This window comes from Epinephelus moara, chromosome 9 (genome assembly GCF_006386435.1).
Source record: "Epinephelus moara isolate mb chromosome 9, YSFRI_EMoa_1.0, whole genome shotgun sequence".
Taxonomy (NCBI): Eukaryota; Metazoa; Chordata; class Actinopteri; order Perciformes; family Serranidae; genus Epinephelus; species Epinephelus moara.
The window spans coordinates 29,164,493-29,188,684 of record NC_065514.1 but is presented as its reverse complement, the minus strand read 5'-3'; the positions used below and the strand labels follow the sequence as shown (position 1 = coordinate 29,188,684).

General features: G+C 41.5%; 1 protein-coding gene across 2 annotated transcripts in view; it reads left to right on the top strand.

Moving 5' to 3' along the window:
* Nucleotides 1-24,192, top strand: part of col5a1 (procollagen, type V, alpha 1) — an 89,806-nt gene that overhangs the window by 51,743 nt on the left and 13,871 nt on the right. For both annotated transcript variants that reach the window (XM_050052266.1, XM_050052265.1), the window contains exons 20-48: nucleotides 56-100; nucleotides 816-869; nucleotides 1,393-1,437; nucleotides 3,555-3,608; nucleotides 3,695-3,739; nucleotides 4,967-5,020; nucleotides 6,131-6,175; nucleotides 6,393-6,446; nucleotides 8,222-8,266; nucleotides 8,648-8,701; nucleotides 12,180-12,287; nucleotides 14,222-14,275; nucleotides 14,745-14,798; nucleotides 15,581-15,625; nucleotides 15,806-15,859; nucleotides 15,942-15,986; nucleotides 16,083-16,136; nucleotides 16,260-16,313; nucleotides 16,414-16,467; nucleotides 18,427-18,534; nucleotides 18,697-18,786; nucleotides 19,342-19,395; nucleotides 19,691-19,798; nucleotides 19,935-20,042; nucleotides 21,208-21,261; nucleotides 21,404-21,457; nucleotides 21,586-21,693; nucleotides 21,788-21,841; nucleotides 21,970-22,077. In XM_050052266.1, the coding sequence (XP_049908223.1) occupies nucleotides 56-100; nucleotides 816-869; nucleotides 1,393-1,437; nucleotides 3,555-3,608; nucleotides 3,695-3,739; nucleotides 4,967-5,020; nucleotides 6,131-6,175; nucleotides 6,393-6,446; nucleotides 8,222-8,266; nucleotides 8,648-8,701; nucleotides 12,180-12,287; nucleotides 14,222-14,275; nucleotides 14,745-14,798; nucleotides 15,581-15,625; nucleotides 15,806-15,859; nucleotides 15,942-15,986; nucleotides 16,083-16,136; nucleotides 16,260-16,313; nucleotides 16,414-16,467; nucleotides 18,427-18,534; nucleotides 18,697-18,786; nucleotides 19,342-19,395; nucleotides 19,691-19,798; nucleotides 19,935-20,042; nucleotides 21,208-21,261; nucleotides 21,404-21,457; nucleotides 21,586-21,693; nucleotides 21,788-21,841; nucleotides 21,970-22,077 (1,863 nt within the window). The remainder of the gene's footprint in view (nucleotides 1-55; nucleotides 101-815; nucleotides 870-1,392; nucleotides 1,438-3,554; nucleotides 3,609-3,694; nucleotides 3,740-4,966; nucleotides 5,021-6,130; nucleotides 6,176-6,392; nucleotides 6,447-8,221; nucleotides 8,267-8,647; nucleotides 8,702-12,179; nucleotides 12,288-14,221; nucleotides 14,276-14,744; nucleotides 14,799-15,580; nucleotides 15,626-15,805; nucleotides 15,860-15,941; nucleotides 15,987-16,082; nucleotides 16,137-16,259; nucleotides 16,314-16,413; nucleotides 16,468-18,426; nucleotides 18,535-18,696; nucleotides 18,787-19,341; nucleotides 19,396-19,690; nucleotides 19,799-19,934; nucleotides 20,043-21,207; nucleotides 21,262-21,403; nucleotides 21,458-21,585; nucleotides 21,694-21,787; nucleotides 21,842-21,969; nucleotides 22,078-24,192) is intronic.

Below are 24,192 nucleotides of genomic sequence, written 5' to 3'. Positions count from 1 at the left end.
TCCATTACCATTCACTGTCTGTTCCACATTCTGACCTGCTCTCTCTCTTTCCCAGGGAGATGATGGAGAGATCGGACCTAGGGGACTTCCTGGTGAACCAGTGAGTGATCGCACGCATTACCATTCGGTCTTAACACTGAGAGATAGTATGATAGAGCTGAGAGGGCCTGATCTCGTCATGTCATATTGTTAGCAAAAACCAAATGATGTGAAGATATTGTATATCATCTGCAGAGTGCAGCCGCCGTTCGTATTCATAGAAATGGAGATTTATTTTTTAGCATTATATTGCTGGAAAGTGTATGCTGATGAGGCTTTGCTCGTGCCTCATCTGTACAAGAGAAGCTTTGGAGGTGAGAAATGCAGGCAGCTCACATCAAGCTTGTTATAATAGCCTCCCACTCTCTCAGGCAGGATATTCCCCATGGAGAGGGGGGGGGAGACAGGGAAGGAGAGACCGCTAGATATCTGCTGTTATGACTTAATTTGTCCACCAGGGTGTGCTACATCAGTTTGAAGGACAATGGGTCTTGTTAGGTAACTGTAGCTGTGAGGCAAAGCACAGAAATTCAAAGCAATGTTTGATAGGCATAGCTGTGGGGAATTAATGTGTAGTAAAGAAAAAAAAGAAGGGGTTTCAGCTTTCCCTCACAATCTGACTCAGTAGAATATCCTCAAGGACATTTGGGAAGTCAGGTTGTTTCCAGAAGTATAATTTTGAAACTTGATTTAGCTGAACGTGTTTAATAATTCAACAATTCTTTCACAGGTGTGATACCGTTCTCAATCTCATTTCCCCTTCTTTTTCTCCCCAGGGGCCCCGTGGTTTGCTGGGACCAAAAGGACCCCAGGGACCTCCTGGACCCCCTGTGAGTCCCCTTTACCTTCCTCTCACCTTTTCATATCCATGCTGTTACAGTAGATTTACTGTTTGGAGAGCAGATTCATTTTTTTCACCGTCTCAAAGAACAGAAGACACTGCAAACAACACCCACAGGGAAATACAAAACTCAATATATTTCAGACAGCATACACAAAGAGTGGCATACGTTATTGAGTTTAACTTCAGCGTTTCAGACAAATGTCTACAGCGGAGCAAAGTATAATCTTAATGTTTATATTGTCTCAACAGATTCAATTTAACATGGACAGTGAACATCAGTCAAGTAGCTTATTTTGAACTGATATCCCTGTGCAGGATGTAGAGATACCACAAACAATAAATCACTCATTCAGATTCACAAGATGCAGATGCAAAAACCAGGGTGTGGTTTTTAAATCTGTCTTCAGCTCAGAGTGAGATTTAACAGCTAAAAGTGCATTCAGTGTATTGCATATTTGCTGGCCTGCATTGATATGTGCTAAATGTTGTGTTCATGTCATCTGCTGTAGGGTGTTACTGGAATGGATGGCCACCCTGGACCCAAAGGAAACATAGTAAGTGAGGCTGGAATTGATTCAATTGCAAATTTCTCAGACACAACACACACACAGCTGTCACAGAGTCTAAAAATGCACCATTTTAATCTCTTTATTTTATCCTTAAATCCATGATATCGCCTCATGAGCCCTCTCTCTCTCTCTTACACTTACACCCAAACACACACGCACACACAGCAGTACAATCAGAGGATACTTAGCAGATAATGAAGAATAGACGGGCTGTGTTTAGATTCATTTGAGCAGTCCACTATGGCCAGTTGTATCATTCCAGGTCAATTTCTCGTAGCGCCTGACCATAATGAGAGAATACCTGGCCCGAGCAGCTCGTCTCGTCTGTTGGGAATGTTCCAACTAGGTAGAGATGGAAGATCAACAGCTTTCCCTAGACTCTTGGACCGGGGCAACATAATTGATTGCCAGTTATCTGAGATGGAAAGTGTTTTGTGTTTGTGGTTCAGCAGGATCTGTCATTAGGAAAGTACGTGTGAGAATGTGTGCTCTGTATGTGTGTGTGTGTGTGTGTGTGTGTGTGTGTGTGTGAGTGAGTGTATGTGTCCTCTACCTTGAGCTAGAGCAAGATATTGTGCTATTTGCCTGTTAAGGTATAACTCAAGTCAAGTCAATTTTAATTATATTGCCCCATATATCCTAAATTACAAATTTGCCTCAGGGGACTACAACTGTACAGCAGATGAAACCCTCTGTCCTTTTCATCCTCTTGCTTGTAAAAAGGAAAAACTCCCACCAAAGACCCTTAGTGGGGGAAAAATGGAGGAAACCTTTGGAAGAGCAACAGTCCCAGGATGTACAGTAGATGTTCTGTCTACAGAATGACCAACATTATAACATTACAGTATAGTCAACCCAGTGACAAAAATGATGAATGAATGTGAACATATACGAAAGATGGATCCAGGAGGTTGTCAAGCAGCTTCCAGGTGTCGCCAAAATGCTAGAACCTGAGCCACACTACCCCAAACAGGCAACACAATCACACAGAAGGCAAAACTGAAGTGCCTTATTCACACTAGAGTGCGACTCAGGCTGCATATTTCTGTCCGAACCTGACCTGTGTCCCAAAGCAGTAACCAAGCCCAACAAGAACCCAAAGGCTAAATCATGTAACTACAACTCTGGGTCTGTTCCGTGATGCCATATGGCCCAAAAAGACTTTTCCCATAGACTTACATTGTGAAGGAGACATCTTGAAATGAGTGGATAAATTTTTTGAGCATTACAACACCCACAAAATGACTCATTTCGGCTTGGGAAATGACCCATACAGTTTAGTCTGTAGGAAGTTAACAATTAAATCATTTTATCCTCATTCAAGTTAGTATAAGGCTAAACCGGAAGTCAACCGGTCGGCTAGCAATAATTAGCCGCTTGACTGGCACAAATTTGTGTGTGTTTGCTCTGTGAGAAGATCTGGGTAATTTTATACCTAGTTATATCAAACTTTTATGGCGCTACTGAGCAACTTCCATAAGCATGAACGGAATAAACTCCCATGCTGTAACCAGTTCTCTTTATACATTTGTGGTCTGTACCAATCTGAGTCTGATGCAGTTAATGTAAGCTAAAGCACTGAGGTTACGTTAGCGTTCATGCATTGTCTCATAAATAACACACCCCAGCATTGAACAAGAAGTAGTCCAACACAGACAGTATGTCCATCATCTTTTTTTATTTTTACACTACATTTTCAATTAATAAACTTTAAGGCCCATGTCAAGTAGGCTGAAACTGACCCGCACATCTTGCGTAAATATTTGTCCGAACCTGGCCCTGCCTGGTATGAAGGGTCTCGTCAGGTCCCATCAGGCTCAGGTTGCAAATCTACACTCTAATTCACACAGATAGGAGAATGAAACAAACACACAGACGGAGAGAGAGAAAAGGAGGAGGCTGGTAATAAGGTAATAATGCAGTGATGCGCTGTTGGACAGCTTCTGATTTATTTCTGTTGAGAGCAACATTTCACTTTTAATGGACCATATGGAGCAACAAATCACTCTTACCTTCACATGGGAGGTTTTACTCAAGTAAATAAAGAGATCAATCTTTGTATTTATAACGAGGTTTCTAAAATTAACTTCATTTTTCTTTAGGGACCTCAAGGAGAGCCAGGACCTCCTGGACAGCAAGGCAACCCAGGTGCCCAGGTCAGTGATGAACAGGTTGTCTGACATTAGATTTTCTTCTCATCCACTGAATAAAATGCCCTGAGTGTTTTGTGTCCTCTTCACAGGGACTTGCAGGGCCCCAAGGACCCATCGGACCTCCAGGAGAGAAGGTAAGCTATCACATGATCACTAAATAACAAGAACGTATTGAGAAGCATGCCATTTCTGCATCTCCACAGAAAAAAAATGCCAGCTTGATAAAATGGTAATAAACACAGGCCCACAATCTATAAAATTGCTGGAAATTGTCTCATTCATTTGCATGAGCTGAAAGCCAAGTTGCTATCTTATTCAGTTCCAAATGCTTATCACACCATTATGCAAACGCGTCCCCATCCCCAACGCAGGACCAAATAGTGCCGAGTAGACAGTGCAGACAGATTTTAATCCTGATACATTTTAATCCAATTTTAGCTAAATCACATTTGCCAGTTTATATGGAAGGTATTCAGTTTATTATTGAACAGGAATTTGAGAATGAATGATGCGGGTATAATGTGTCTCCTGATTATATATGAAAAATGAGAAGGCTGTGGTATTAGTGAAGCAAAATAGAATGGAACAAGGAGTAGATCGTTTATTTGAAAATATTGATTCAAAGAAGAAATCAGTGTGTTAGCATGCTGATGTTACAGTTTACCTCAAAACACCACCCTGCCTAAGTATAGCATCACAGCTGCTAGCGTGATTCTTAAGCTGCTTTCACACCGTGGCACGGTAACCACCCTGACAACCACGAGCCTGCAAGAGCCTTCCCCAAAAAAGCAAAGGGTTTATAACAGCAACTTCTGTGGCTATGGCTTGTAGCTGCATACTGTAGCAAGAAAATTGCTAAAATTACCAAAGATTTGTACATATTGTTACAATTTACCAGTCATCTGAATTTGGATGCAAATGTTATCCCATGCCAGATTTTTCCTCTGGTTGTCTTATAAGTTGCTACTGCCGTGTTGAACAACTCAGATATTTAGACACAGCTCCTCCATCTTGTCTTCTTTCTGCTTTTGCGACACCTGCTACTTGATGGGTTAGTGCCAGGTGGCAAACACCAGAAGTTCAGCGTGATGAACTGTGAGCAGCAGAGCAAAATCTGTGCCCTTTCATGTGGGCGGCAAATGCTCCATGCCCCTACTGCCTTGTTCAAAGCCACTTCCTCTCTGCCCCCTTCCCCTCACTGAAATGACTGGAGGCGGCGAGTTACTGCGTGGCAGTCTGAAAGGCCCTTTAGTCTTGTTTTTATAGACTTTTATAATCCCTTTAACCTTTGATTGCTATGTGTTGTCTAATTCTGTGATGTCTTATTTGCCCTAACATCTTTTCTCTTGTCTTCTCTCTAGGGTCCCACTGGAAAGCCAGGCTTGCCAGGAATGCCAGGAGCTGATGGTCCACCGGTAAGCTCATAGATACTAACGCCCAAAGAGATATACGCAAGTGAAACAGCCTTTCTCTGTCTCCCTCTGTCTTTTTTTTCACAGTTTGCCTATTCTAATTGCCACAACTGTGAGAAACAACACTTTCAAAGCAGTACATCACATTTTAATGTTTAGAAAAACACTTCACACTCAAAACACACCAAGATAATTATGTGGCTCAAACATATGTATGATACAACACATTGACACAGCTGTGTAACAGTGGAACCCGCCCACACACATGCAAACACTCTCTTTCCCATCTTTGCACAAGGAGACACCTGCGATAACGGCAGGTGTGTCTCAGAAGGCACCAGGTGGCACCTAAGAGAGTCAGAGACGAGAGAGAGGCTGTGAGATATGAATAACTGTAGCGAGAGAGAAAGACACACAGAGATGGTGTAGAAAAATGATGGATTTGTTGAAAGAGAGCAAAGAGAGATGGAGGAGAGCCAGCAGCATAGTGTCCCCTGGTCCTTTAATGGCTTTCAGAGTCTTTTTAGAGTAGAAATAGCACCATTGACACACTTAGCTTTTTTATTCATCCATTTGTTGCATCTTCCATCAACCACAGTATTCCCTCTCTCTCTGTCTCAGCGTTCACTCCTTGCCCCTCATTTTTGCCCTCTCTAGTATCTATTTCCTTCTCCATCCTCTCTCAAGTCACTAAAAAACCCATCAGAGGCTATGAGGAGCTGCTTTGTCTCATGAGAATGCAATCAGTTTCCTTCTATTTCTTTTCTTCTTTTTACCGGACATCCAAATTAGATGCGTGTTTTTGTGTCTTCTGCACTGTGTTTGTACGCACACATGTACAGTATGTGCATAATGTATTGTGAAGTCCCAAAACCGCAGACTTGGCTTTTAGAGCCCATTAATAGCCGGTAGTGCCCTCTATAACACGTGTGCACAGAGGTTAAAAATCCCAAATGAGATTGAACTCTAAAGGCCCTTATTTCAATTTTCCAGTTTGATATGTCCTCCCATAGTTTTACTGCTTAATCCCTCAGTTATAGGGGCTGCTGTAGTATTTATGGTAGTAATTATCCTGAAATGAGATGCAATAATATTTCTCTTAATAATTCACAGGGTCACCCTGGAAAGGAGGGGCCTAATGGAGAGAAAGGGCACATGGTATGTTTCAGTTCTGTCTTTGCTTCTTATACTTTTGGAGCTTGCAATTGTTCTTTTCTGAATTTATTTAAGTTTCTTTCCCCTCCCTTTGTCCTAGATCAGATACATTTGCATAAAACATTTTGCATTAATGTGGATAACATTAGCATTGTGGGTGCCTGTGTGTACTGTAATTGTGTGTGTGCTACACACTCACGCTGAACATTTATCTCCCCAGGGCCCTCCTGGCCCTCAAGGACCCATTGGTTACCCCGGGCCCCGAGGCGTGAAGGTGAGATGATTATCAACCACTAATAAATTCATTTGTGATATCGTCAGGTAGTGGTACCCTGCAATTAACAATTGTTATGGGCTAATAGTTGCCAATTATCTTGTTAAAATGCCTGTGAAGAAAAAGCTGTCTTATTATTTCCAAGGTTTGTCCAACAACCAACTGTGAATTAATAAAAAGCTGTTGTTTAACAAATTAAAAGCCCTAGTTTCTGCTAATTTACCTTCCCTTGAAAGGGGAAACTCTCCGTAGTGGTTATTGGCCTGCGCTTTTGTCACAGAGACATGAAAACGATCTCAGTGATGCAAAGACTAAGACAGAGAAGTCATCTTTTCAGATCTTACATCACTTTGCTCACATAAGGTGCTTCTAAGGTTAGTCACAGGGACTGGTGACGGCTTAGGGCGAACAGCCCTTCGTCAGTAGAAGATAAAACCAAGACAAAAGAAATCCCTTCAAATAAAATCTTGGCAAGATGTGATTTATCCAATCATTAAAGCCTCTGCTGAGAAAGGGGATCACACGTGGCTTGACTTCCAGCTAAAAGTCCCCCAGTTACATGGCTGAAATATCTGCTCTCTCTGACAGATGAGATGAACAGTTGTGAGGATTTCAAATGCTTTTTTTGTTTTGTTTTTTAAGATATTTTTTTGGCCATTTTGCCTTTAATGGACAGGACAGGTAAGTGTGAAGGGGGGAGAGAGAGAGAGAGAGAGAGAGAGAGGGGAGATGACATGCAGCAAAGGGCCACAGGCTGGATTCGAACCCGGGCCGCTGCGGTAACAGCCTTGTACATGGGGCGCCTGCTCTACCACTAAGCCACTGACGCCCCAGATTTCAAATGCTTTTATATAGCTTTCTTGTTTGTCACATTTTGGGAAAAAAGCAGTAACATCAGATGACTTTTACTACTTTGCAGCCTTATTTAAGAAAAACTGAAATAATGTAACGTATCTTCATACAGTGGTTCCTATTATATCTAATGAATCAGTGCCCCAGGAATGGCGTCTCACATAATGTACTCAGCATAAAGTTACGTAGATTAGGAAAGTAAAGTTATGTGGGTCAGGTTTAGCCAAGTAAAGTAATGCATGTTGGGTTTAGGAAGAGAATTATGGTTGGGTATCGTCACGTTTCATATTTAACATGAAGTTACGTATGTTAGGTTTAGTAAAGTAAAGTGAGTAGGTTAGGTTAAGGGAAAAGAATCATGGTTGGGTTATTGTCATGTTATAACTGAACATAAAGTTGCGTAGGTAAGGTTTAGGGAAAAGAAACAGGGCTTGGTGGCGTCAAATTACGTTCGTAACATTAAGTTACCAACTTAATGTAATTTAAAATTATGTAGGTTAGGTACAGGAAAAGAAACATGGTGATGACGTAATTTGATATTAAGTAAAGTTCACATGGTTTCACATGAGACACAAACACCGGTCTCCTGGGGGAAAGTCCTACTTGTTTGGCCCATCCACCATCCCAACCTGCCATGTTACGCAGACTTCCGCTCTTTTTACTGCTTCTTTCTTTACCTCCATCAGGGCATTGGTCAGGTGATCGCAGCCTCCCCAGTTATGTGTGTTGAATGCAAATTCCAGTGCATTACTTTTTATAGGTATATGTACAAGAACAGTGCATGAGAACAGCCTGAATCATCCAATTGGTAGTGAATATCTTCCTGGCTCATGGTTGGACTTAATGCTCTACAATTCAACCCCTCCTGTTTGTTCAACATGCACCCTGTCAGTCAGTAATACCTGTCTTTTCTTGCATCACAGGGAGCCGATGGTGTGCGTGGTCTTAAAGGACACAAGGGTGAAAAGGTAAAAAAGCTCAGACTTACTGGCTAAGAAATGGTCTGTGTGAAAGGAAGAGACTTTATGAGGAATTTTAGTATTTGTATGAATTATTCTTAACAGGTGGTGATCTTGCATGAAATGTCTCATGCTAATGATTATCTCAATGATATGCTGTAAAACTGATGCCGGTACAGAAGAAAGAAAAAGGCTATCAAGAGTTTCTATGGCAACAGGGGATCTTGCCAAGACTCTGCATCTGTGTGTGTGTGTGTGTGTGTGTGTGTGTGCTTGTCTTTGAGTGTGTGTCTCTGTATGAATAACACAAATGCTTTCAACATCTGTATTATCCCATTATTTCTTCTTCATTACATCCTCACCTCTTTGTCTCTTTTATTCTCTTGCTAGGGAGAAGACGGCTTCCCCGGCTTCAAGGGAGATATGGGAATCAAGGGCGACAGGGTAAGGCTTCTTTGTCTATATTGTACTCAGCAGTGTGTCAGTCACAAAGTGAGGGCTGGAAACATCTTCCAAATGAATGAAACTAATCAGACAACTGTAAGTCCTACACTCAAAATAGCTTTTGGGGCTTAGTTTTGTTGGGGGTGACCTCTACCTGAACTAAGTGAAAGCCCCAAACACTCCTTAGATGTTAGCCCCTTATGGCCTAAGCCTGTGTGACTACTGTGGAATTGTGGGTAATGAGCAAACATAAGGTGTTGCTCCTGTTGCCAGCTGTTAGCGTCTGTGCGTGCGTATGTGCTTACGTGAGCAGTTTCCAATGCCTTTTCTTTCCCCTTTGCCACTCTCAAGTCAGTCCTAACCTCAACAACACAGAGGGAAAAAAAAGTGCACGTTTGACAGGTGTACCCAAGAACAACTTCCTTCTCCAAACTACATTAGGGATTTACAATGTCAAGTTGGAGGAAAACAGTCTTTTAGACTGAGAAACATGACTCACTCCAACCCATACTTCAAACATCAATCCCCCCAATCCCTGACCAGGCTGTCTATAGTTGAGTACAGAAAGGAAGGAGAAATCAATGGCACTCTAAACCCCTTCAAACCCGAGAGAGAGACATGGGGCTCCAGCCTGTTTTCCTCTGGAGATGTAGCAGATCCAGATGAAAGCAAGGATTTGAGGAGGCCCTCTGTTCTGGAGGAGACACACATGGACTTGAATCTAAATGACTCATTTTTAAGCATGCCTATGAAAAGTGTGTGTGTTTTTGTGTGTGTGTGTGTGTGTGTGTGTGTGTGAGAGAGAGTGCTCAATTTAAAGTGTTCTCTTTGATAAGCTTGCAAGTGTGAGTCAAGTACAGTTTGCTTGATGCCGTTTTATGTGTACTTGAGTGGGGGCGTGTGCGCGCTCACTTGCTTGTGCAACTCCGCACAAGCCTTTAACTAGAGATACCTTTCACACACCACTGGGTCTCCGCTGCAGCGACTGGTTGTCAGAGTGAGTTTGTACTCTGTCATTTAGTGGGTGTCCTGCTAGAAGGGGAGCACGCTTACAGAGAGAAGCAATAATAGGATTGCTAACTGCTTTGAGGGGGAAAGGCAGCAAAGGAAAATAGCTTTACATGATTCTTTACGCAACTTTACACCCAAAACCGTTTTAAAAGGGCGACCTGAGTTACCCAGAAAGGATGGACTTGTTTGCTTTACACGTTAACATTAAGTTGCACTTGGCTAACAAATTAAAATGTGAACACGACAGTACTCCATACTATTGTATGACTTGACATGTCCCTGCATTTAATATGTCTGATAGTTTGGTTTCAAATCTTATAGGGACAGTTCACCCCAAAATCAAAACTTCATATATTCCTCTCACCTGTAGTACTATTTGTCAGTCAAGATACTTTGTGTGAGTTGCATAGTGATGGAGATATCAGCTGTAGACGTCTGCATTCTCTTGAATATAATGGAACTCAATGGCGCTCTGCTTGTGGCGCTCAAAGTGCCAAAAAATAAATTCGAAAAACTCAACACCAATGTCTCTTTCCAGAAATCATGACCTGATTCCTTAAGATAATCCACGGACCTTGCTGTGCAGTTTCATGTAGGAACTTTTTCTGTCCACCAAACTACACCTGTGAACCAAATCACTGCACAAAAGGAAGCATGCATCTACACATGAACAAGAAGCTCATGCTTGTGATACTGCAAGATGTAAACATAAATGGCCTCCTCTTCTGCTGAGCTGTAACGTTAGCTAGCTCAGTGGTGTTAGGTGAGCTAGCAGTAGCTGCACGCTTCCCTCTGCGTGGTGATTCAGTTTGCAAGAGTAGTCTGGTAGAAATTAAGTAGCTCCTATATGAAACTGCTCACAACAGGGTCTGTGGATTGAGTAACTAGGTCATGATTTCCGGAAAGAGACATTGCTGTTAGGTTTTTCAAATTTATTTATTTTTGGCACTTTGAGCACCACAAGCCATCTAGTGTGCCATCTAGTTCCATTATATTGGAGAGAAGGCAGACATCTCTATGCTCGATATCTCCAACACTCTGCAACTCACACCAAAACAGTCTACACTGATATACAGCACTACAGGTAAGAGGAAAAATATGTATTTTTGATTTTGGGGTGAACTGTCCCTTTATCTTGTTTCTACAACATTTGACATTCAGGCCTAAATAAGCAACACTAAACGTAAAGAAAAAAAACACCCTTAGGTACTATTCAAATTAGAATAAAATTAAAAAAACAATGGTGATTGACATTGGCCTGTCAACATAAGAAAACAATCCCATAAGTATTATAAAATTTTGTTTCATGAAATTGCTCGCTCCTGATTGGTGCATTGAAATACTTGACATCAGCTTTATCCAACTGAGCACTGCCCACATTAAACCTTTTAGACTACAAGCACACTAATAAGTTTTCGTTTCAAATGCATAACTATCGCTACATGTACGCCGGGTGTCTACACTCACAATATTTTGGAGCACATAAAATGGATACCTATTAAAACGCTGCTGACCCTGCTTTTGGTGTTGTGTTTTAGTCTGGATGGGCGTAAATGGAGACACCCATGTTCACTTCCTGACTGGGTCTTATCACTTACAATGCGTCAAGTCAAAACATTATAGATAGGTCTACATACACATTGTGATTTTATCCTTCTTGTGTGGGAAGTCCTTTCCCATTGCCATAGCTTCCTTCAGGAATGATAATGCTCCTGGTGCTGCTCTGATATGTTGCCGTATTTACTTTATAACGACTCCCAATCTGTTTTCTGCCGCCTTGACCACCTTATACTCATGCATTAGTTTAAGTAACAGTTTCGTCGCGTCGTCAGTTCAAGCATAAATATTTAGTCTTACTTTTTGTCATCTCTGTAGCATTATCTGTGTCTAAGCAACCAACTGCAGAGTAGACAATCTGCTTCCTGTTTACACAGGCATCGTTTTAAAACGCTGTTGAAAAATTAATATGTACTAGTGTGGTTGGGGCCTAAGGAGAGCACGGATGAAAAAAAATAAGAAAAATCAGTCTTGTGAAATAAGTGAAACTGTTGTAACTTAGGCTGAAACTTGTGTGTTCATTGCTCTGTATCTGATTGAAAAAAATGGTTTTCTGGGCCTTTAAAGGTACATTAACGTTCATGCAGGTTGTAGAGGGCAATAACGCAAACTTCTGTTGTAGTGTTTCATGCAGTTCAACTGGTGTAATGAGCCAAGAAAGGTAGACATTCACCAGCAAGTGGCAGGAAAGAAGAAATGGTCTAGTTGGTGTATACATAATATAAGTGATTTAGGTATTAGAATATATTTAAGACAATACATTCAACATATTTTACAAGATAACTCCACATGGTAGCTTTAAGGAAAATGATCATTTCTAAGTGTGTGCTCAGAGTTAATGCTGACAGTGGATCTAGTGTATCATGTTCAAGTATAAGGCATGTGATGTTTGTGCTTCTTGTGTTTCCAGGGAGAGCTTGGACCAGCAGGACCCAGGGGAGAAGATGGTCCTGAGGGACCAAAGGGTCGCTCAGGTCTCCCAGGAGATGCTGGTCCTCTCGGCCCAAGTGGTGAGAAGGTAAGCGCCTTTGATATCCCACACGCACTGTGTCCTCTGCCTACATTTTGCACTGACTGATGAAACTGAATAAAAAACCAAGTTGTAATTTTGTATCATCAGTCATGTTTGATCTGGGATGATAGCTCAGCATGGCTTAACAAGGGAAATAGTTTTTCCAATCGTTCTCTTCTGAACAGCAACCGATTTTTCATTGCTGCTACTCTTGAACCAGCTGGGAGCATACAATGGATTCAGTTTTTAGCAATCATTATTGTTAAATTGAACACTGGGTTAGCACTTGATGACAATACCTCAGACATTTTTGTAGTTTAAAAAGAATTCTTATATTTGTCTTTTACTAAAGGTTTAAACATTGGATTGAACTGTTGTTGAGTATCACTGAGACTGTACTAACAAATTCATGCACAGTCTGATTTGGCAAGTCATTAGCCAAAGTCGAAGGGAACACTGTGATAATGTTCCACAGTAACCACAGTGCACATGTTTATTATCCTTAAAGCTTAAAGTGCTTGTTCTGAATCTGAATTGAATTTGCATTACGGCAGTAACGCCATTATAAATCTAGACTCGGATCTGTATCTGGATCACACATGAGCTAACAGCTGAGTCATTTTCATATTGGATTGAATCTTGCACAGCAGCCAACATTTTAACATTCAAACACTGAGCTGGTTCTAATAAATGCTGCTGTGTTTAGCAGGTGTTCATTTGTAGTTTTACTACCAGAATAACACTGCTATTCTGTTTACATTCGCTGCTGTATGGATGTAGTATAATCCAGTCTGTCTTTGCTGGCAAGTTACTCATTAAGAGATAAACATTGTTAGAAATTCTAGTGATGATTTTATTATTTTTGTGTCATTGATAACCCAGGAAAATATTTCTATAATTCTATTTCTATTTTATATATTTATAATATTGAAAAATATTTTATATACAGAGTTACATTAATACCAGGTGTCTCATATAAGCATCAGGTAATATAGAACTGCATAATGTGTGAAGCCATGATGATGTCATTAGGGCATTTAGAACAGGCCTCCAGGAACGCCGCTCAACCGTGCTTCCAGTTTTTTCCCAGTGGCCACTTGTGGTATTGCAGCAAGAACATTCCCTGTGACCCAAAAAGCATTTCTCCCATAGACCACCATTATAAAAGAGACGTCTGTAAAACTGTTGACAGGGCACCTCAAACTGCAAACTAGGTCAAATATGACTCTGTCTTGTGGGTGGTTTTGATTCCATTAAGGTTTTATATTTGTAAAACTTTCCTCAAGTCGAGAAAAGGGTAGAGCGGGAACTTGCTTGTGGGGCCAGCATGAGAAATGCTACTGCTTATATTTAGTGGGCCACATATCTCAGAAGTAAACCTGGAAGCTAGAAACTTTTTTTGCTGTGTGCGCCAGGTCAACAATTCTCATTAGGCTGAATAGGAGCCATCTTGGCATCCAGTCACGCAACACAGCATGCTTTTCTGGCTAATCTGACCCACAATTCTGTGCAATATGCAATACGCAATATGTAGCATTGACTGAACCGCAAACAAACGACAGCTCTGTAACAGCTGTAAGAAGCCGCAGTGATGGATGACAGCACATTCAAGTGGATGATGGCCAGTCAAATAGTTATAATGGCAATTTTGATTAAGTGAAGTAGTAGTATGTCCTGATTGTGTGCATACTGTACTGCATGCAACAGTACGTACTGCGTAAAAGCAGCTGCAGTACCTACTGAAAAAAAGAAGGGAAAGTATGTGATTTGGAACGCAGGCTGAATATCAAAATATCTCTGTCTCTTCTGAATTAAATTTGATTATTTGGTTTTTTAAATCTGTATCTAATGAGTCCCCCAGCCTTATGGAAGTGCAGTACTAAATGGCTGGAATAGCCTTTCAAGTGAATCTAATCAAATTTGCCTTTTCTCATTTACAGGGTAAACTTGGAGTTCCTGGATTGCCAGGATACCCAGGAAGACAAGGACCAAAGGTAACTGAACACATATTTGTATTACTCACCAACAGCATTATTAGTTCACTGATATCAGTAGAGAGTAAGTTAAAAGCATATTAAACTACAATGTATTTGGCCAAAGTGTCACAACACATGCATGTTTCTGTGAGTATTTGAAAGAGAATAAAAAATTCATACATGTGCATGTGAAGGCTGCTTTGCTGAACTTTTGATGGCTCATCCTTTAGCCTCTCAGAGGCAAAGCCGCAGTCTGACAAGTGGACATGCTTGAAGCTCCCTGATCAAAGAGCCGGGTATTTGAATATGCCTTTTGGTGCCAGCCCTCATCCCCTAATACGACAACAATAAAACACTGCTTTTATTTATGGTGCACCCTATCTCCTGTTGCATTTAATATGCTAGAGCTATCTCAGGGAATAAACAAGGCTTATAATATTTAAGGTTTGTCTATCAAATGATTAATTACTCTCTTTCTCTCACACAGGGATCTCAAGGTTTCCAAGGTTTCCCTGGTGCCAATGGAGAGAAAGGAGCTCGGGTATGTCAGATAGGCTCCTTATTATTCTTCTCATTCCTACAAGGGTTGGATCAATACTGGCGTAGTGCTGGAGACAGGCTCCTGTCCGAGGTCCAGATTTATCAACCTGGAGCAAGTTGCATGGCTCTAAAATAAAGATTTTCACCAAGGACAGAAAGACAATTGCATTCCCTCGTCTTTACCACTTACACAACTCATTTGGAACCACCAAAAGCATTGTTTATCACTTTGCGGTACTTGAGCAATGTTTCATTTTCTTTGTTTAAGGGACGGGCCATTAGCCTGGCTGCAAGAGTAATGGTTTGCCACCACGAGTAGAGCAAGGCACATAAAGCTTTTCATCTTCACAAAACATTTGTGATGTTTATGGGACCAAGCTTCCAGACAGAGAGGGATAACAGTGCCATTAACACAGTTTCAAAGCACTTTATTGAAACTTAAAAGCCACACAAAAGATATAATTGTTTTTCTCATTAAAGTTTTATGCAGCACAGTAATTGTACCATTGCTTTCAAATCATTATGTTGTGCTTTATTGTTTATTATGTGCCCTGTTCTGAAGTAGTAATGAATCTAATGTATGTGATGATAAATGCTGATGCTCATTTCTAAACAGATGATATTACTATTAATGATAAAAGAAGATCTCCTAAATGGCCCAATTCTGTTGAAATATGTTTGCAAATGTTGCTGTCTGCTGGCATTAGATTCATTCTTCAAGAGGATGTAGCCTCTTAATGACGTGACTCCTTTGATCATTGTGTGTGTTCTCTGTGTCCACAGGGAACAGCAGGAAAGCCTGGCCCACGCGGACAGAGGGGACCGACGGTAAGTCTTACTCAGCAGACACGTGCTTGTATACAGATGGCGAGCTTGGCACTTGAGACGAAATGGAGGTTCAACCTGTGCATGCTCAAGGGGAACCCACACTCAACAGTTTCATTTTCAGGTCACAAAAATCTGTCAGGACCCTTTCTATGATTTTAATCACTTTGTCTTGTCATCAAGGGACCTCGAGGAGAGAGAGGACCAAGAGGACCAACAGGAAAAGCTGGACCCAAGGTGCGTACATTTATTTTACTGCCACTTTCTTGCATATGTTGTGGTACAAGTTCACCATTTTCCCCTCATTCTGCCTTCTCAGGGTAACTCAGGAAATGACGGCCCACCAGGACCTCCCGGTGAGAGGGTAGGTATCGTCACACTGTTATCAAAGGTCATTTTACTCTCATAACATGTAGAGTCAACTGATTATTAACCAAGATTCATTTCTTGTCTGTTTCAGGGTCTGCCAGGGCCTCAGGGACCAACAGGTTTCCCAGGACCAAAGGGCCCTCCTGTGAGTCCAAACTCATACAACACACACACACACACACACACACACACTATTTTGTAAACCCATCATACCTTTTCCTTTGGCATTCTTTACACATCCAGTCATCTATTTGTGTGTATTTCTCAGGGACCTGCAGGAAAAGACGGACTGCCTGGACATCCTGGACAGAGAGGAGAGACCGTGAGTAAACTAGTTTGATTACACAGCTCTGCGTCTGTGTACAACAGAGTCATTTGACTCGTATGTCATGTAATTCTGTTTTTGCCTCTGTAATAAACAGGGATTCCAAGGCAAGACTGGCCCTCCCGGCCCCCCAGGCGTGGTTGGACCACAGGTGAGTCACAGTCTCTGATCATCTTGCTGTATTGCTCCCTTACATGTACGGTTAGTATTATCAGCACAACTTATATTGGTTGATTCTTCTGTGCATAGACAAATCTCTATTAAGAAATGCTGAATATTATTCATATTCAACTCAAAATCAGTTGATGCAAAATTTCACCCCTTCTATGCACATGAGCCTCATTGCAGTATCTGTCCAAGTCACAAAGATCAGTACTAATATAGTCACACGCAGTTAAAGCGAAATTATTAGCATCTTCAAAGAGTTCTTGGTACCCACAGCCTGTAAAAATAATGAATGTAGCTACTGTGACGTCACCCGTTGGTTTGTGGACTTCCATTTTCAAACCTCAATTTCAACATTTTGGCCATGGGCTTCTTGGTTTTTTGGAGCCAGAATTGACCATATTTGTGTGAGAGGCTGGTACTGTGGAGGAGCGAGGGATGGCTTTGACTGAGAGGTCAAGGAAACTTATCAGCAGACAGCCTCAATGTCTCAATGTGGCCCACCCTCAATTATACTTAACTTTGAGCTTTAATAAAACGTAAATGGGTGAGTTATATAAAAATTCACCCCCTTGCACAGGCTGTAAACATATTTATTTCTGCTGTAAAGTTGGGCATTTTAACACCGGGGTCTATGGGGGTTGACTGGCTTCTGGAGCCAGGTTCAAGTTGCCATTTAAAGAACCGCTGTTTATAGCACTTCTGTGTTGGCTTCATTTTTCAGCCCTGGAGGTGATAACTGAAGCCTAAACATAAGGGGTGACACGCCAGTGTTACAAAGTAATGCATTTGTCTAATCATGTTACATTTCTCAGTAGTAACGTAACACATTACCATTCTAAATCAAGCAATCACATTATAGTTACTTATTAAACAATTATGCCGTTACTTGTGATACATAAGTTCTTCAATTATCTGCGTAATTGGTTGGTAGAAAAAACTCATGGAACATGCTGACAACAGTGATGCTGTCTAGTATGGCTTTATTATTTTAAGGCAACTGGGAATTGTACTAGGTGGTGTAAGGAAGGTCAAACTTTTTTATAATGTTTATTATTATTATAAGTATTGATATATTTTATATTACCTGATAATGCATTTCAGGCATTGTTGTGGAGTAACACAAAAGTATTGTAATGAATTACTTTCTACAGGGAGTAATTAAGTAATGCATTACTTTTTTTTTTTAAAGTAATAAGTATTGTGTAATCCATTACTTTATTTTAAAATGACCCCAACACTGGTCACAGTCAGCACTGACCCAAATACTCCTTGTCTGAAGTTTTGAGGAATGCCTCTACGCTTCATCGATCAAGACCTGTAGCTCGCAGCCTTAAAATTTCAGTTTTCTTTTTCTCTTTGCAGTTGATCTGTTCACTGTGTTCTCAGCACAAAGGCAGCATTCATACTTTAACAAATGGATAATTGCAATCAAATGCAAAAAAGTTGTGTTGTAGTGGTACCTGTACAGAAACCCGTGGGTGATCATTAAGATGTGCACTAGTAAAGCTACCAGAATGCTCCCAGCATTTTGTCTTTCAGACAAAAAATGGATTTATCCTCATACTTATATCTCACGAGCCATGACTTAAGTGTTGTTTATCCTCTTTCATATTAGCACTGGGCTCTTCATCCATTATGCATAAGCGTTTAACAGACTTTCCCTCCCAGCCGCTCTGCTAATGCCAGCTGAGAACATTGATGATAACGTAGCTGTATGTGGCCTTAATGACTAGTAGGCCTCCCACACAGCAAATGCTCAGCTTCTCTATGCCGTGGTTTGTAATAGATGGAGAAATTGTAACATCTTTTTTTTTTATTGAATTGTTGATTTTGCTCACAGTGTTCCTTTATACTGTAGTTCCTCTTCTTCACACCTCCTCTGTAACTGGGTTTTAGAGTGGTAGTGTATATGATTTTATTTTTGGGTTTTTTTCTATTGTAGGGACCAACAGGTGAGACTGGACCAATGGGAGATCGGGGTCATCCTGGACCCCCAGGCCCACCTGGTGAGCAGGGTCTACCTGGAGCTGCAGGGAAAGAAGGAGCCAAGGTAAATCATTTTTTAGTATAATACATATCAGTGATAACACTGTCCCCATCACATATTGAGTGTTTGTTTTGTAGAATGATTTAACAACACTTATCTAAATTTACCATTTGACCATAACACTAATTTTACACACAATAAATGGCATTGTGTTTTGATCCACAGGGTGACCCCGGTCCTGCTGGCCCAGCAGGTAAGGATGGCCCTCCTGGGCCAAGAGGTTTCCCTGGAGAGAGAGGTCTGCCTGGCCCTGTGGTTAGTATTCCCTTCTGCTCAGCACAAAAGCATGTCACAAATTCAATATCTCTCACAGCTTGGTTATTGCATAATAGTTCTGGGCTATTAAATCTCTGTAAGACTGTGGTTAAACTTCTAGAATCAGACATGATATCACATCCCTGAGTGGGCTTCAGAAGAAGAACAGTGTGCTCTAGGCTGTTTATTTTTTTAATTTTTTATTCTATTCTAACTTGACAAAGTCATGTCCCGGTAGTTATGCAATTCACACTGTTTTCTAACAGCAAACTTGTTAGAAAAAAAATCAACGGCAGAAAACAGCTTTTAGTTTAACTCTAGGATGCAAAAAATTTGTGATACACCTGTTCCTTTGTAATATGAAGGATGTTTGCAGCAGTTTTAGTAAATCACTGTTCTCCCCGGCTGCTCTCAGCCTCCACTTTGGGGACTATAGGAGGTTTTCCATCTCACGCTGAGCCTGTTTGAAGATTGGGAGTCCAGCATGAGGCAGGATGTGTGCTTCCCCAACAGATGTGTTTGTCTCTGATGCCTTCATTTTATTTTGTTCTGCAGGGGGCTCACGGCCTAAAAGGGAATGAAGGACCCCACGGCCCACCTGGACCTGCTGTGAGTACGATTTACTGCATCCACATCCTCAGTTTGTCACTCTCATTCTCTCACTGTGACACTCACCTTACCTATTCTGTCTCCATCACTGGGGATTGTCTTCATAGCAAAGTTCCCACCCTCAGTTGTTCTAGGCTCTTATATAATATAATGATATGCACAGTTTGCTACTTACATAAGAGAGGTCTGACCTATTTGGTAGATGTGCCTGATGTTATGATTTTGTTCCAGTCTTAACACTTAGATGTCTTCAATACTTGTCCTGTACTAACATTACTGTGTGGTGGTGTTGTAGGGTTCTCCTGGTGAGCGTGGTCCCGCCGGCCCTGCTGGACCTACTGGTCTCCCTGGACGTCCTGGCCCCCAGGGACCTCCAGGCCCCGCTGGAGAGAAAGGTGGACCGGTAAGAACATTGAATTATCAAGATTATGGGACATACAGATCAATAAAAAATATTTCTATCACGATTTGGGTGAAAACATTTCACATAATAAGCATGGCTGACAACATGGTGTTATGTTATGAAAAACGTATTTTAGGGAGAGAAAGGACCTCAAGGACCAGCTGGAAGAGACGGTATTCAGGGACCTGTGGGTCTGCCAGGACCTGGAGGACCTCCCGGACCACCTGGAGAGGACGGAGACAAGGTGAGTTACTTTTCATATCTTTTTTTCCCATCCACTTAAAAAGAAAAATGATGAAATTCAATAAAGCTCAGAGTGCTCTGCATACACACACACACACACACACACACACACGCACGCTAATATGCAGCACAGTTACCACCTTAAAAGGACACTGAACTTTACAGTTGAGATCTAAGCCAGCGATCCTCTTGTCTCTTTCCCTGTGACCTTAAACACTCTGAGGGGAATTTGTCTGACAGAGTTTGCATCGATTAACAGATCTTTAAAAGGCGAACCTGCCTTGTTGCAGCTTTGTTCTCCTCTCTACAAACAGACAGAGGAGAGGGAGGAATTTTGTGGCAATGACAGAATGTGTGAAAGTGACCCTTTAGTATTCAGAAGCAAGAACAACTCCTCATCCCCCTCTAAAAACATTTGCAGGAAGATCAGCCACGGAGATACTCTGAGGATAATCTCTTATCCTTTGAAGAATGCCTCAGTTCTTAACCGGCCTTACATTGGTCCCCATGGTGCAGACGGACACAGAGAATACAGAGGGTATTTGCCATGCAGATAAAAAGGATCTCTCCAGCTAATGTTTACACACATTCAGACACTTTCTCATTATAAGTCCTGTCCACAGGGAACGAACAACTCCAAGGCCTTTATTTTAAGACTAATACTGCCTCACAAAGAGCATTGTCTGACTCAAACCCAAAAGTAAATGCCTTTGGCTTTGGCAGATATTAACATTATTTCTCCAAACACCCACAGCATGAGGAGGCTTTGAAAGAATGGTGCAAGGTTCTTCACTCTGGGAATGCTCGTGCAAACAGGTTGAGACGGGACTAATTATCTATTGTGTTTTGGCTGGTAGCGGCGCCAGTAACTCAGCCATCACGATAAGCCCCCCCTCAGATGTGAACTATATTTGTCACTATTTGTCAGAGAAGAAGAGATATAATTGAAATATCCATTGACAGATCTCTAAAAAAGATCCAAAAGGTGGGATACATTAGAGTGAAGGTTTTTATTGTGCTTTGATATGTCAGTTTCTGTTCTGGGTGTTTGATGATAATTTAACATTATTCACTGTCACATTTTTATCTCACTCTCGCTTGTGTATTTCTTTGACTTGAGAGTTTTATCTGTCTTCTTTTTACAATGTGATCGTGTCGTTCCACAGGGAGAGCTTGGAGAGCCCGGCCAGAAAGGAGGCAAAGGTGACAAAGGAGAACATGTAAGTTGTTTATTTACAGCAACCATAAATACATTATTTACGTATCATTTGACCACCTGAGATTGTACGGCTGATCCATTATAACTTTGAATTCAAGTTTTTGAGTTGATGGACCTTTCGATGTGTTCCTATTCCTCTGCAGGGTCCACCTGGTCCCACCGGCCCTCAAGGACCTGTTGGAGCACCCGGTCCTGCTGTAAGTGTCGAGTTTGGATTAGGTGTTCAGCTCATGCAGCGCTTCATCTACTGTATCTGGTAGGCCAACAGTACCACCAGCCTTTACATCTTCTGATCGTGACTCCTTCCATCTGTCGCATTGTGCAGGGTGCAGATGGTGAGCCAGGTCCCAGAGGTCAGCAGGGTCTGTTCGGCCAGAAGGGAGACGAAGGATCAAGAGGATTCCCCGGACCTCCAGGTCCAGTTGGGCTGCAGGTGCGGACTGTGATCAAACATTTGAGCTATGGTCATTGATGTATCATTAAGAAACACTGAGACAATGTGATTAAACCCTCTGCACACTCCTCAGGGCTTGCCTGGTCCACCAGGTGAGAAAGGTGAAACTGGAGACGTTGGTCAGATGGTAAGTGTATATGTGCTTACATACAGTATATGTATATATATGAATGACTTAGTACATCACATTATAACATTAGCAGTTTGCATATGAAATGTCTTTACTCAATAGACTGTATCCTCTCTTACATATAGGGTCCACCTGGTCCCCCCGGTCCCAGAGGCCCCTCAGGACCCCCAGGAGCTGATGGACCTCAGGGACCTCCTGGTGGCATTGGAAACCCTGGTGCTGTTGGAGAAAAGGTAAACCTCTCTGGGCTAGGTACACTTGAAAACTAGACATCTAGAAACAGATATTTAGTATGGGTCTCATGCTTGGGTGAGGCAAGTTGACTTGACAGCACCCCCAGACAATTTTCAAAGTTGAAGCCCCCACCTCTATATTTCATGTAGATTAACAAATTTTGGTAGACAGATGTCTGGTTGAAGAGTAGAGTGGTGCAGCTGGAGTTTTGTTTAAGCAGTTCGAGTAACATAATGCCATTTTTGATGGCTTTCTTGCCACTTTAGTTGGTGTAAGTATAAACACAGACATCTCCAAAGTCACATAAACTCCTTTCAGTTATGTTGTTTTGCAGCTCTTTTCATTTGATACTAATTATATCTATCCTGTCGGCAATTAAGTAAATGGACAATATAATCACTTCAGTAAACAAAAAATTAGGCAAACAGTAAACTCACATTTATTGTACTTCAAGTTTGCACCCTAACCTCACAGGTATTTGTCTACCAAAACAAAATTTTGCACATAATTACACACAGAAATTGTGATTTAATTGTTTCCTGGAACATCAGTTTAACTGATGACTGTATTTGGACTGCTGTATAATCATATTTGTCGTATTATGTATTCGTGTTTTGGGACTCAACTCCCAGAGAAAAACAGTCTTGTGCTTGGAGAAGCCAGCCTGAACTGAAACTTTTAAAGTGGAAGTGAGAAACAGTTGTGATTAGCCGCCATGGAAGTCCACTCAACCTGCTGAAATGTATTCTTTCAGCTGACAATGTATTCATCGTGCTACAGCCTTTTTGTTCCAGATGGCACCTCTGGTCCTGTTCCAAAGAAACTGAGTTGCCATGTCTCTCTTGATGTGAATTTTTAAAGTAAAGATGATGCAGTTTTTCCAGAATGGTAGACATCACAACAAAGGCCCCCAAGTGGGCTCAGTGTTTTGTTTTCCAAACCACTGTGGCATCTGATTGTGTGCACATTTTTAATGTAAACCCACTTTAAGATAGACGTCATTCAGTTTTTATCCAGTTGACTTGTTTTTGTAACACTTTGGAAGTGACAGTTTCAGTGTGCTAGCAGTTTGTTTGAGTACTCTGTGGTAAAGACTGTGAATGATACCTCTTTAAAAGGCTTTTGCAGCCATTAATATTTCCCATGCCTATTTATATGAGACCCTTGTAAGTGGGCCATGATCATTTATATCTGCGGCAGAATGACAGATGCACAGCAAATCCAATGGACGGGTTGCCCATCCCCAGCAGAACTATCGCTGGGTGATGAGAGTATGAATAAATACTCAAAGGCACTGTACTTGCAAGATGATAAATGCATTATTAAAAGGAGCCTCTTAAAAAATCAGCATTTGTTGCTGCTGTTTCATAATGAAAGGCCTGCATCAGTGGCTTTTGCAGCCGTTGGACTGCAGCGCTGTGCACTTTTTCATCACTTTCTGTCCGTAGTGATGGTTTGATTTGTTTTATCTGGTTGAGTCAATAGAATCACCTTTCGCCCCTTTGTAATATCCCAGAGGATAGCCTGTCCTTCTCCTGTGCAAACAAACACAGCACTCTTTTGGCTAATCACTCTTTAGCTGATCTGGCATTTTATTGGCCAACTAAGGGAGCTGGCAAGTGACTGAGCCCAGGCCTTTTTTTTTTTTTTTTTTTTTGTAAACACATCCCTCATATATCTGTGATGAGCAGCTGTCTTTCATGCCCTCGGTTTTCCTGTTGTCAGCAGATTTTAGCAGCAGCCCTGTGGTGAACAGGAGCAGGTTGTTGTAAGGATGGAGTCGAGGCATGTGCAGAGCTTCTCAGATGCAACATTGCATTAAGACCAGCTCCTAATACAGGAGGATCAGTCATGCTTTTAAACAGGCGTACCAACTGCTTAGAGTGGATTTCTTGACAGCAACAAGAGAGGGTTTGGAAGGCAGCCAGACACTAATTTAGAGTATCAGCTGATGCTCACAATACAGAGCTGTTTTTCCTGCTAGAGAGAATACGGACATGCTTATCATAACATCACCTCACAGCTTGGCTCTGGCTCTGCAGAGCTGTGCTATCGATTGGCACCCTGTCTCCCAAATATGACATGAGCTGGTATTTGTACCTTAAACAGGTGTG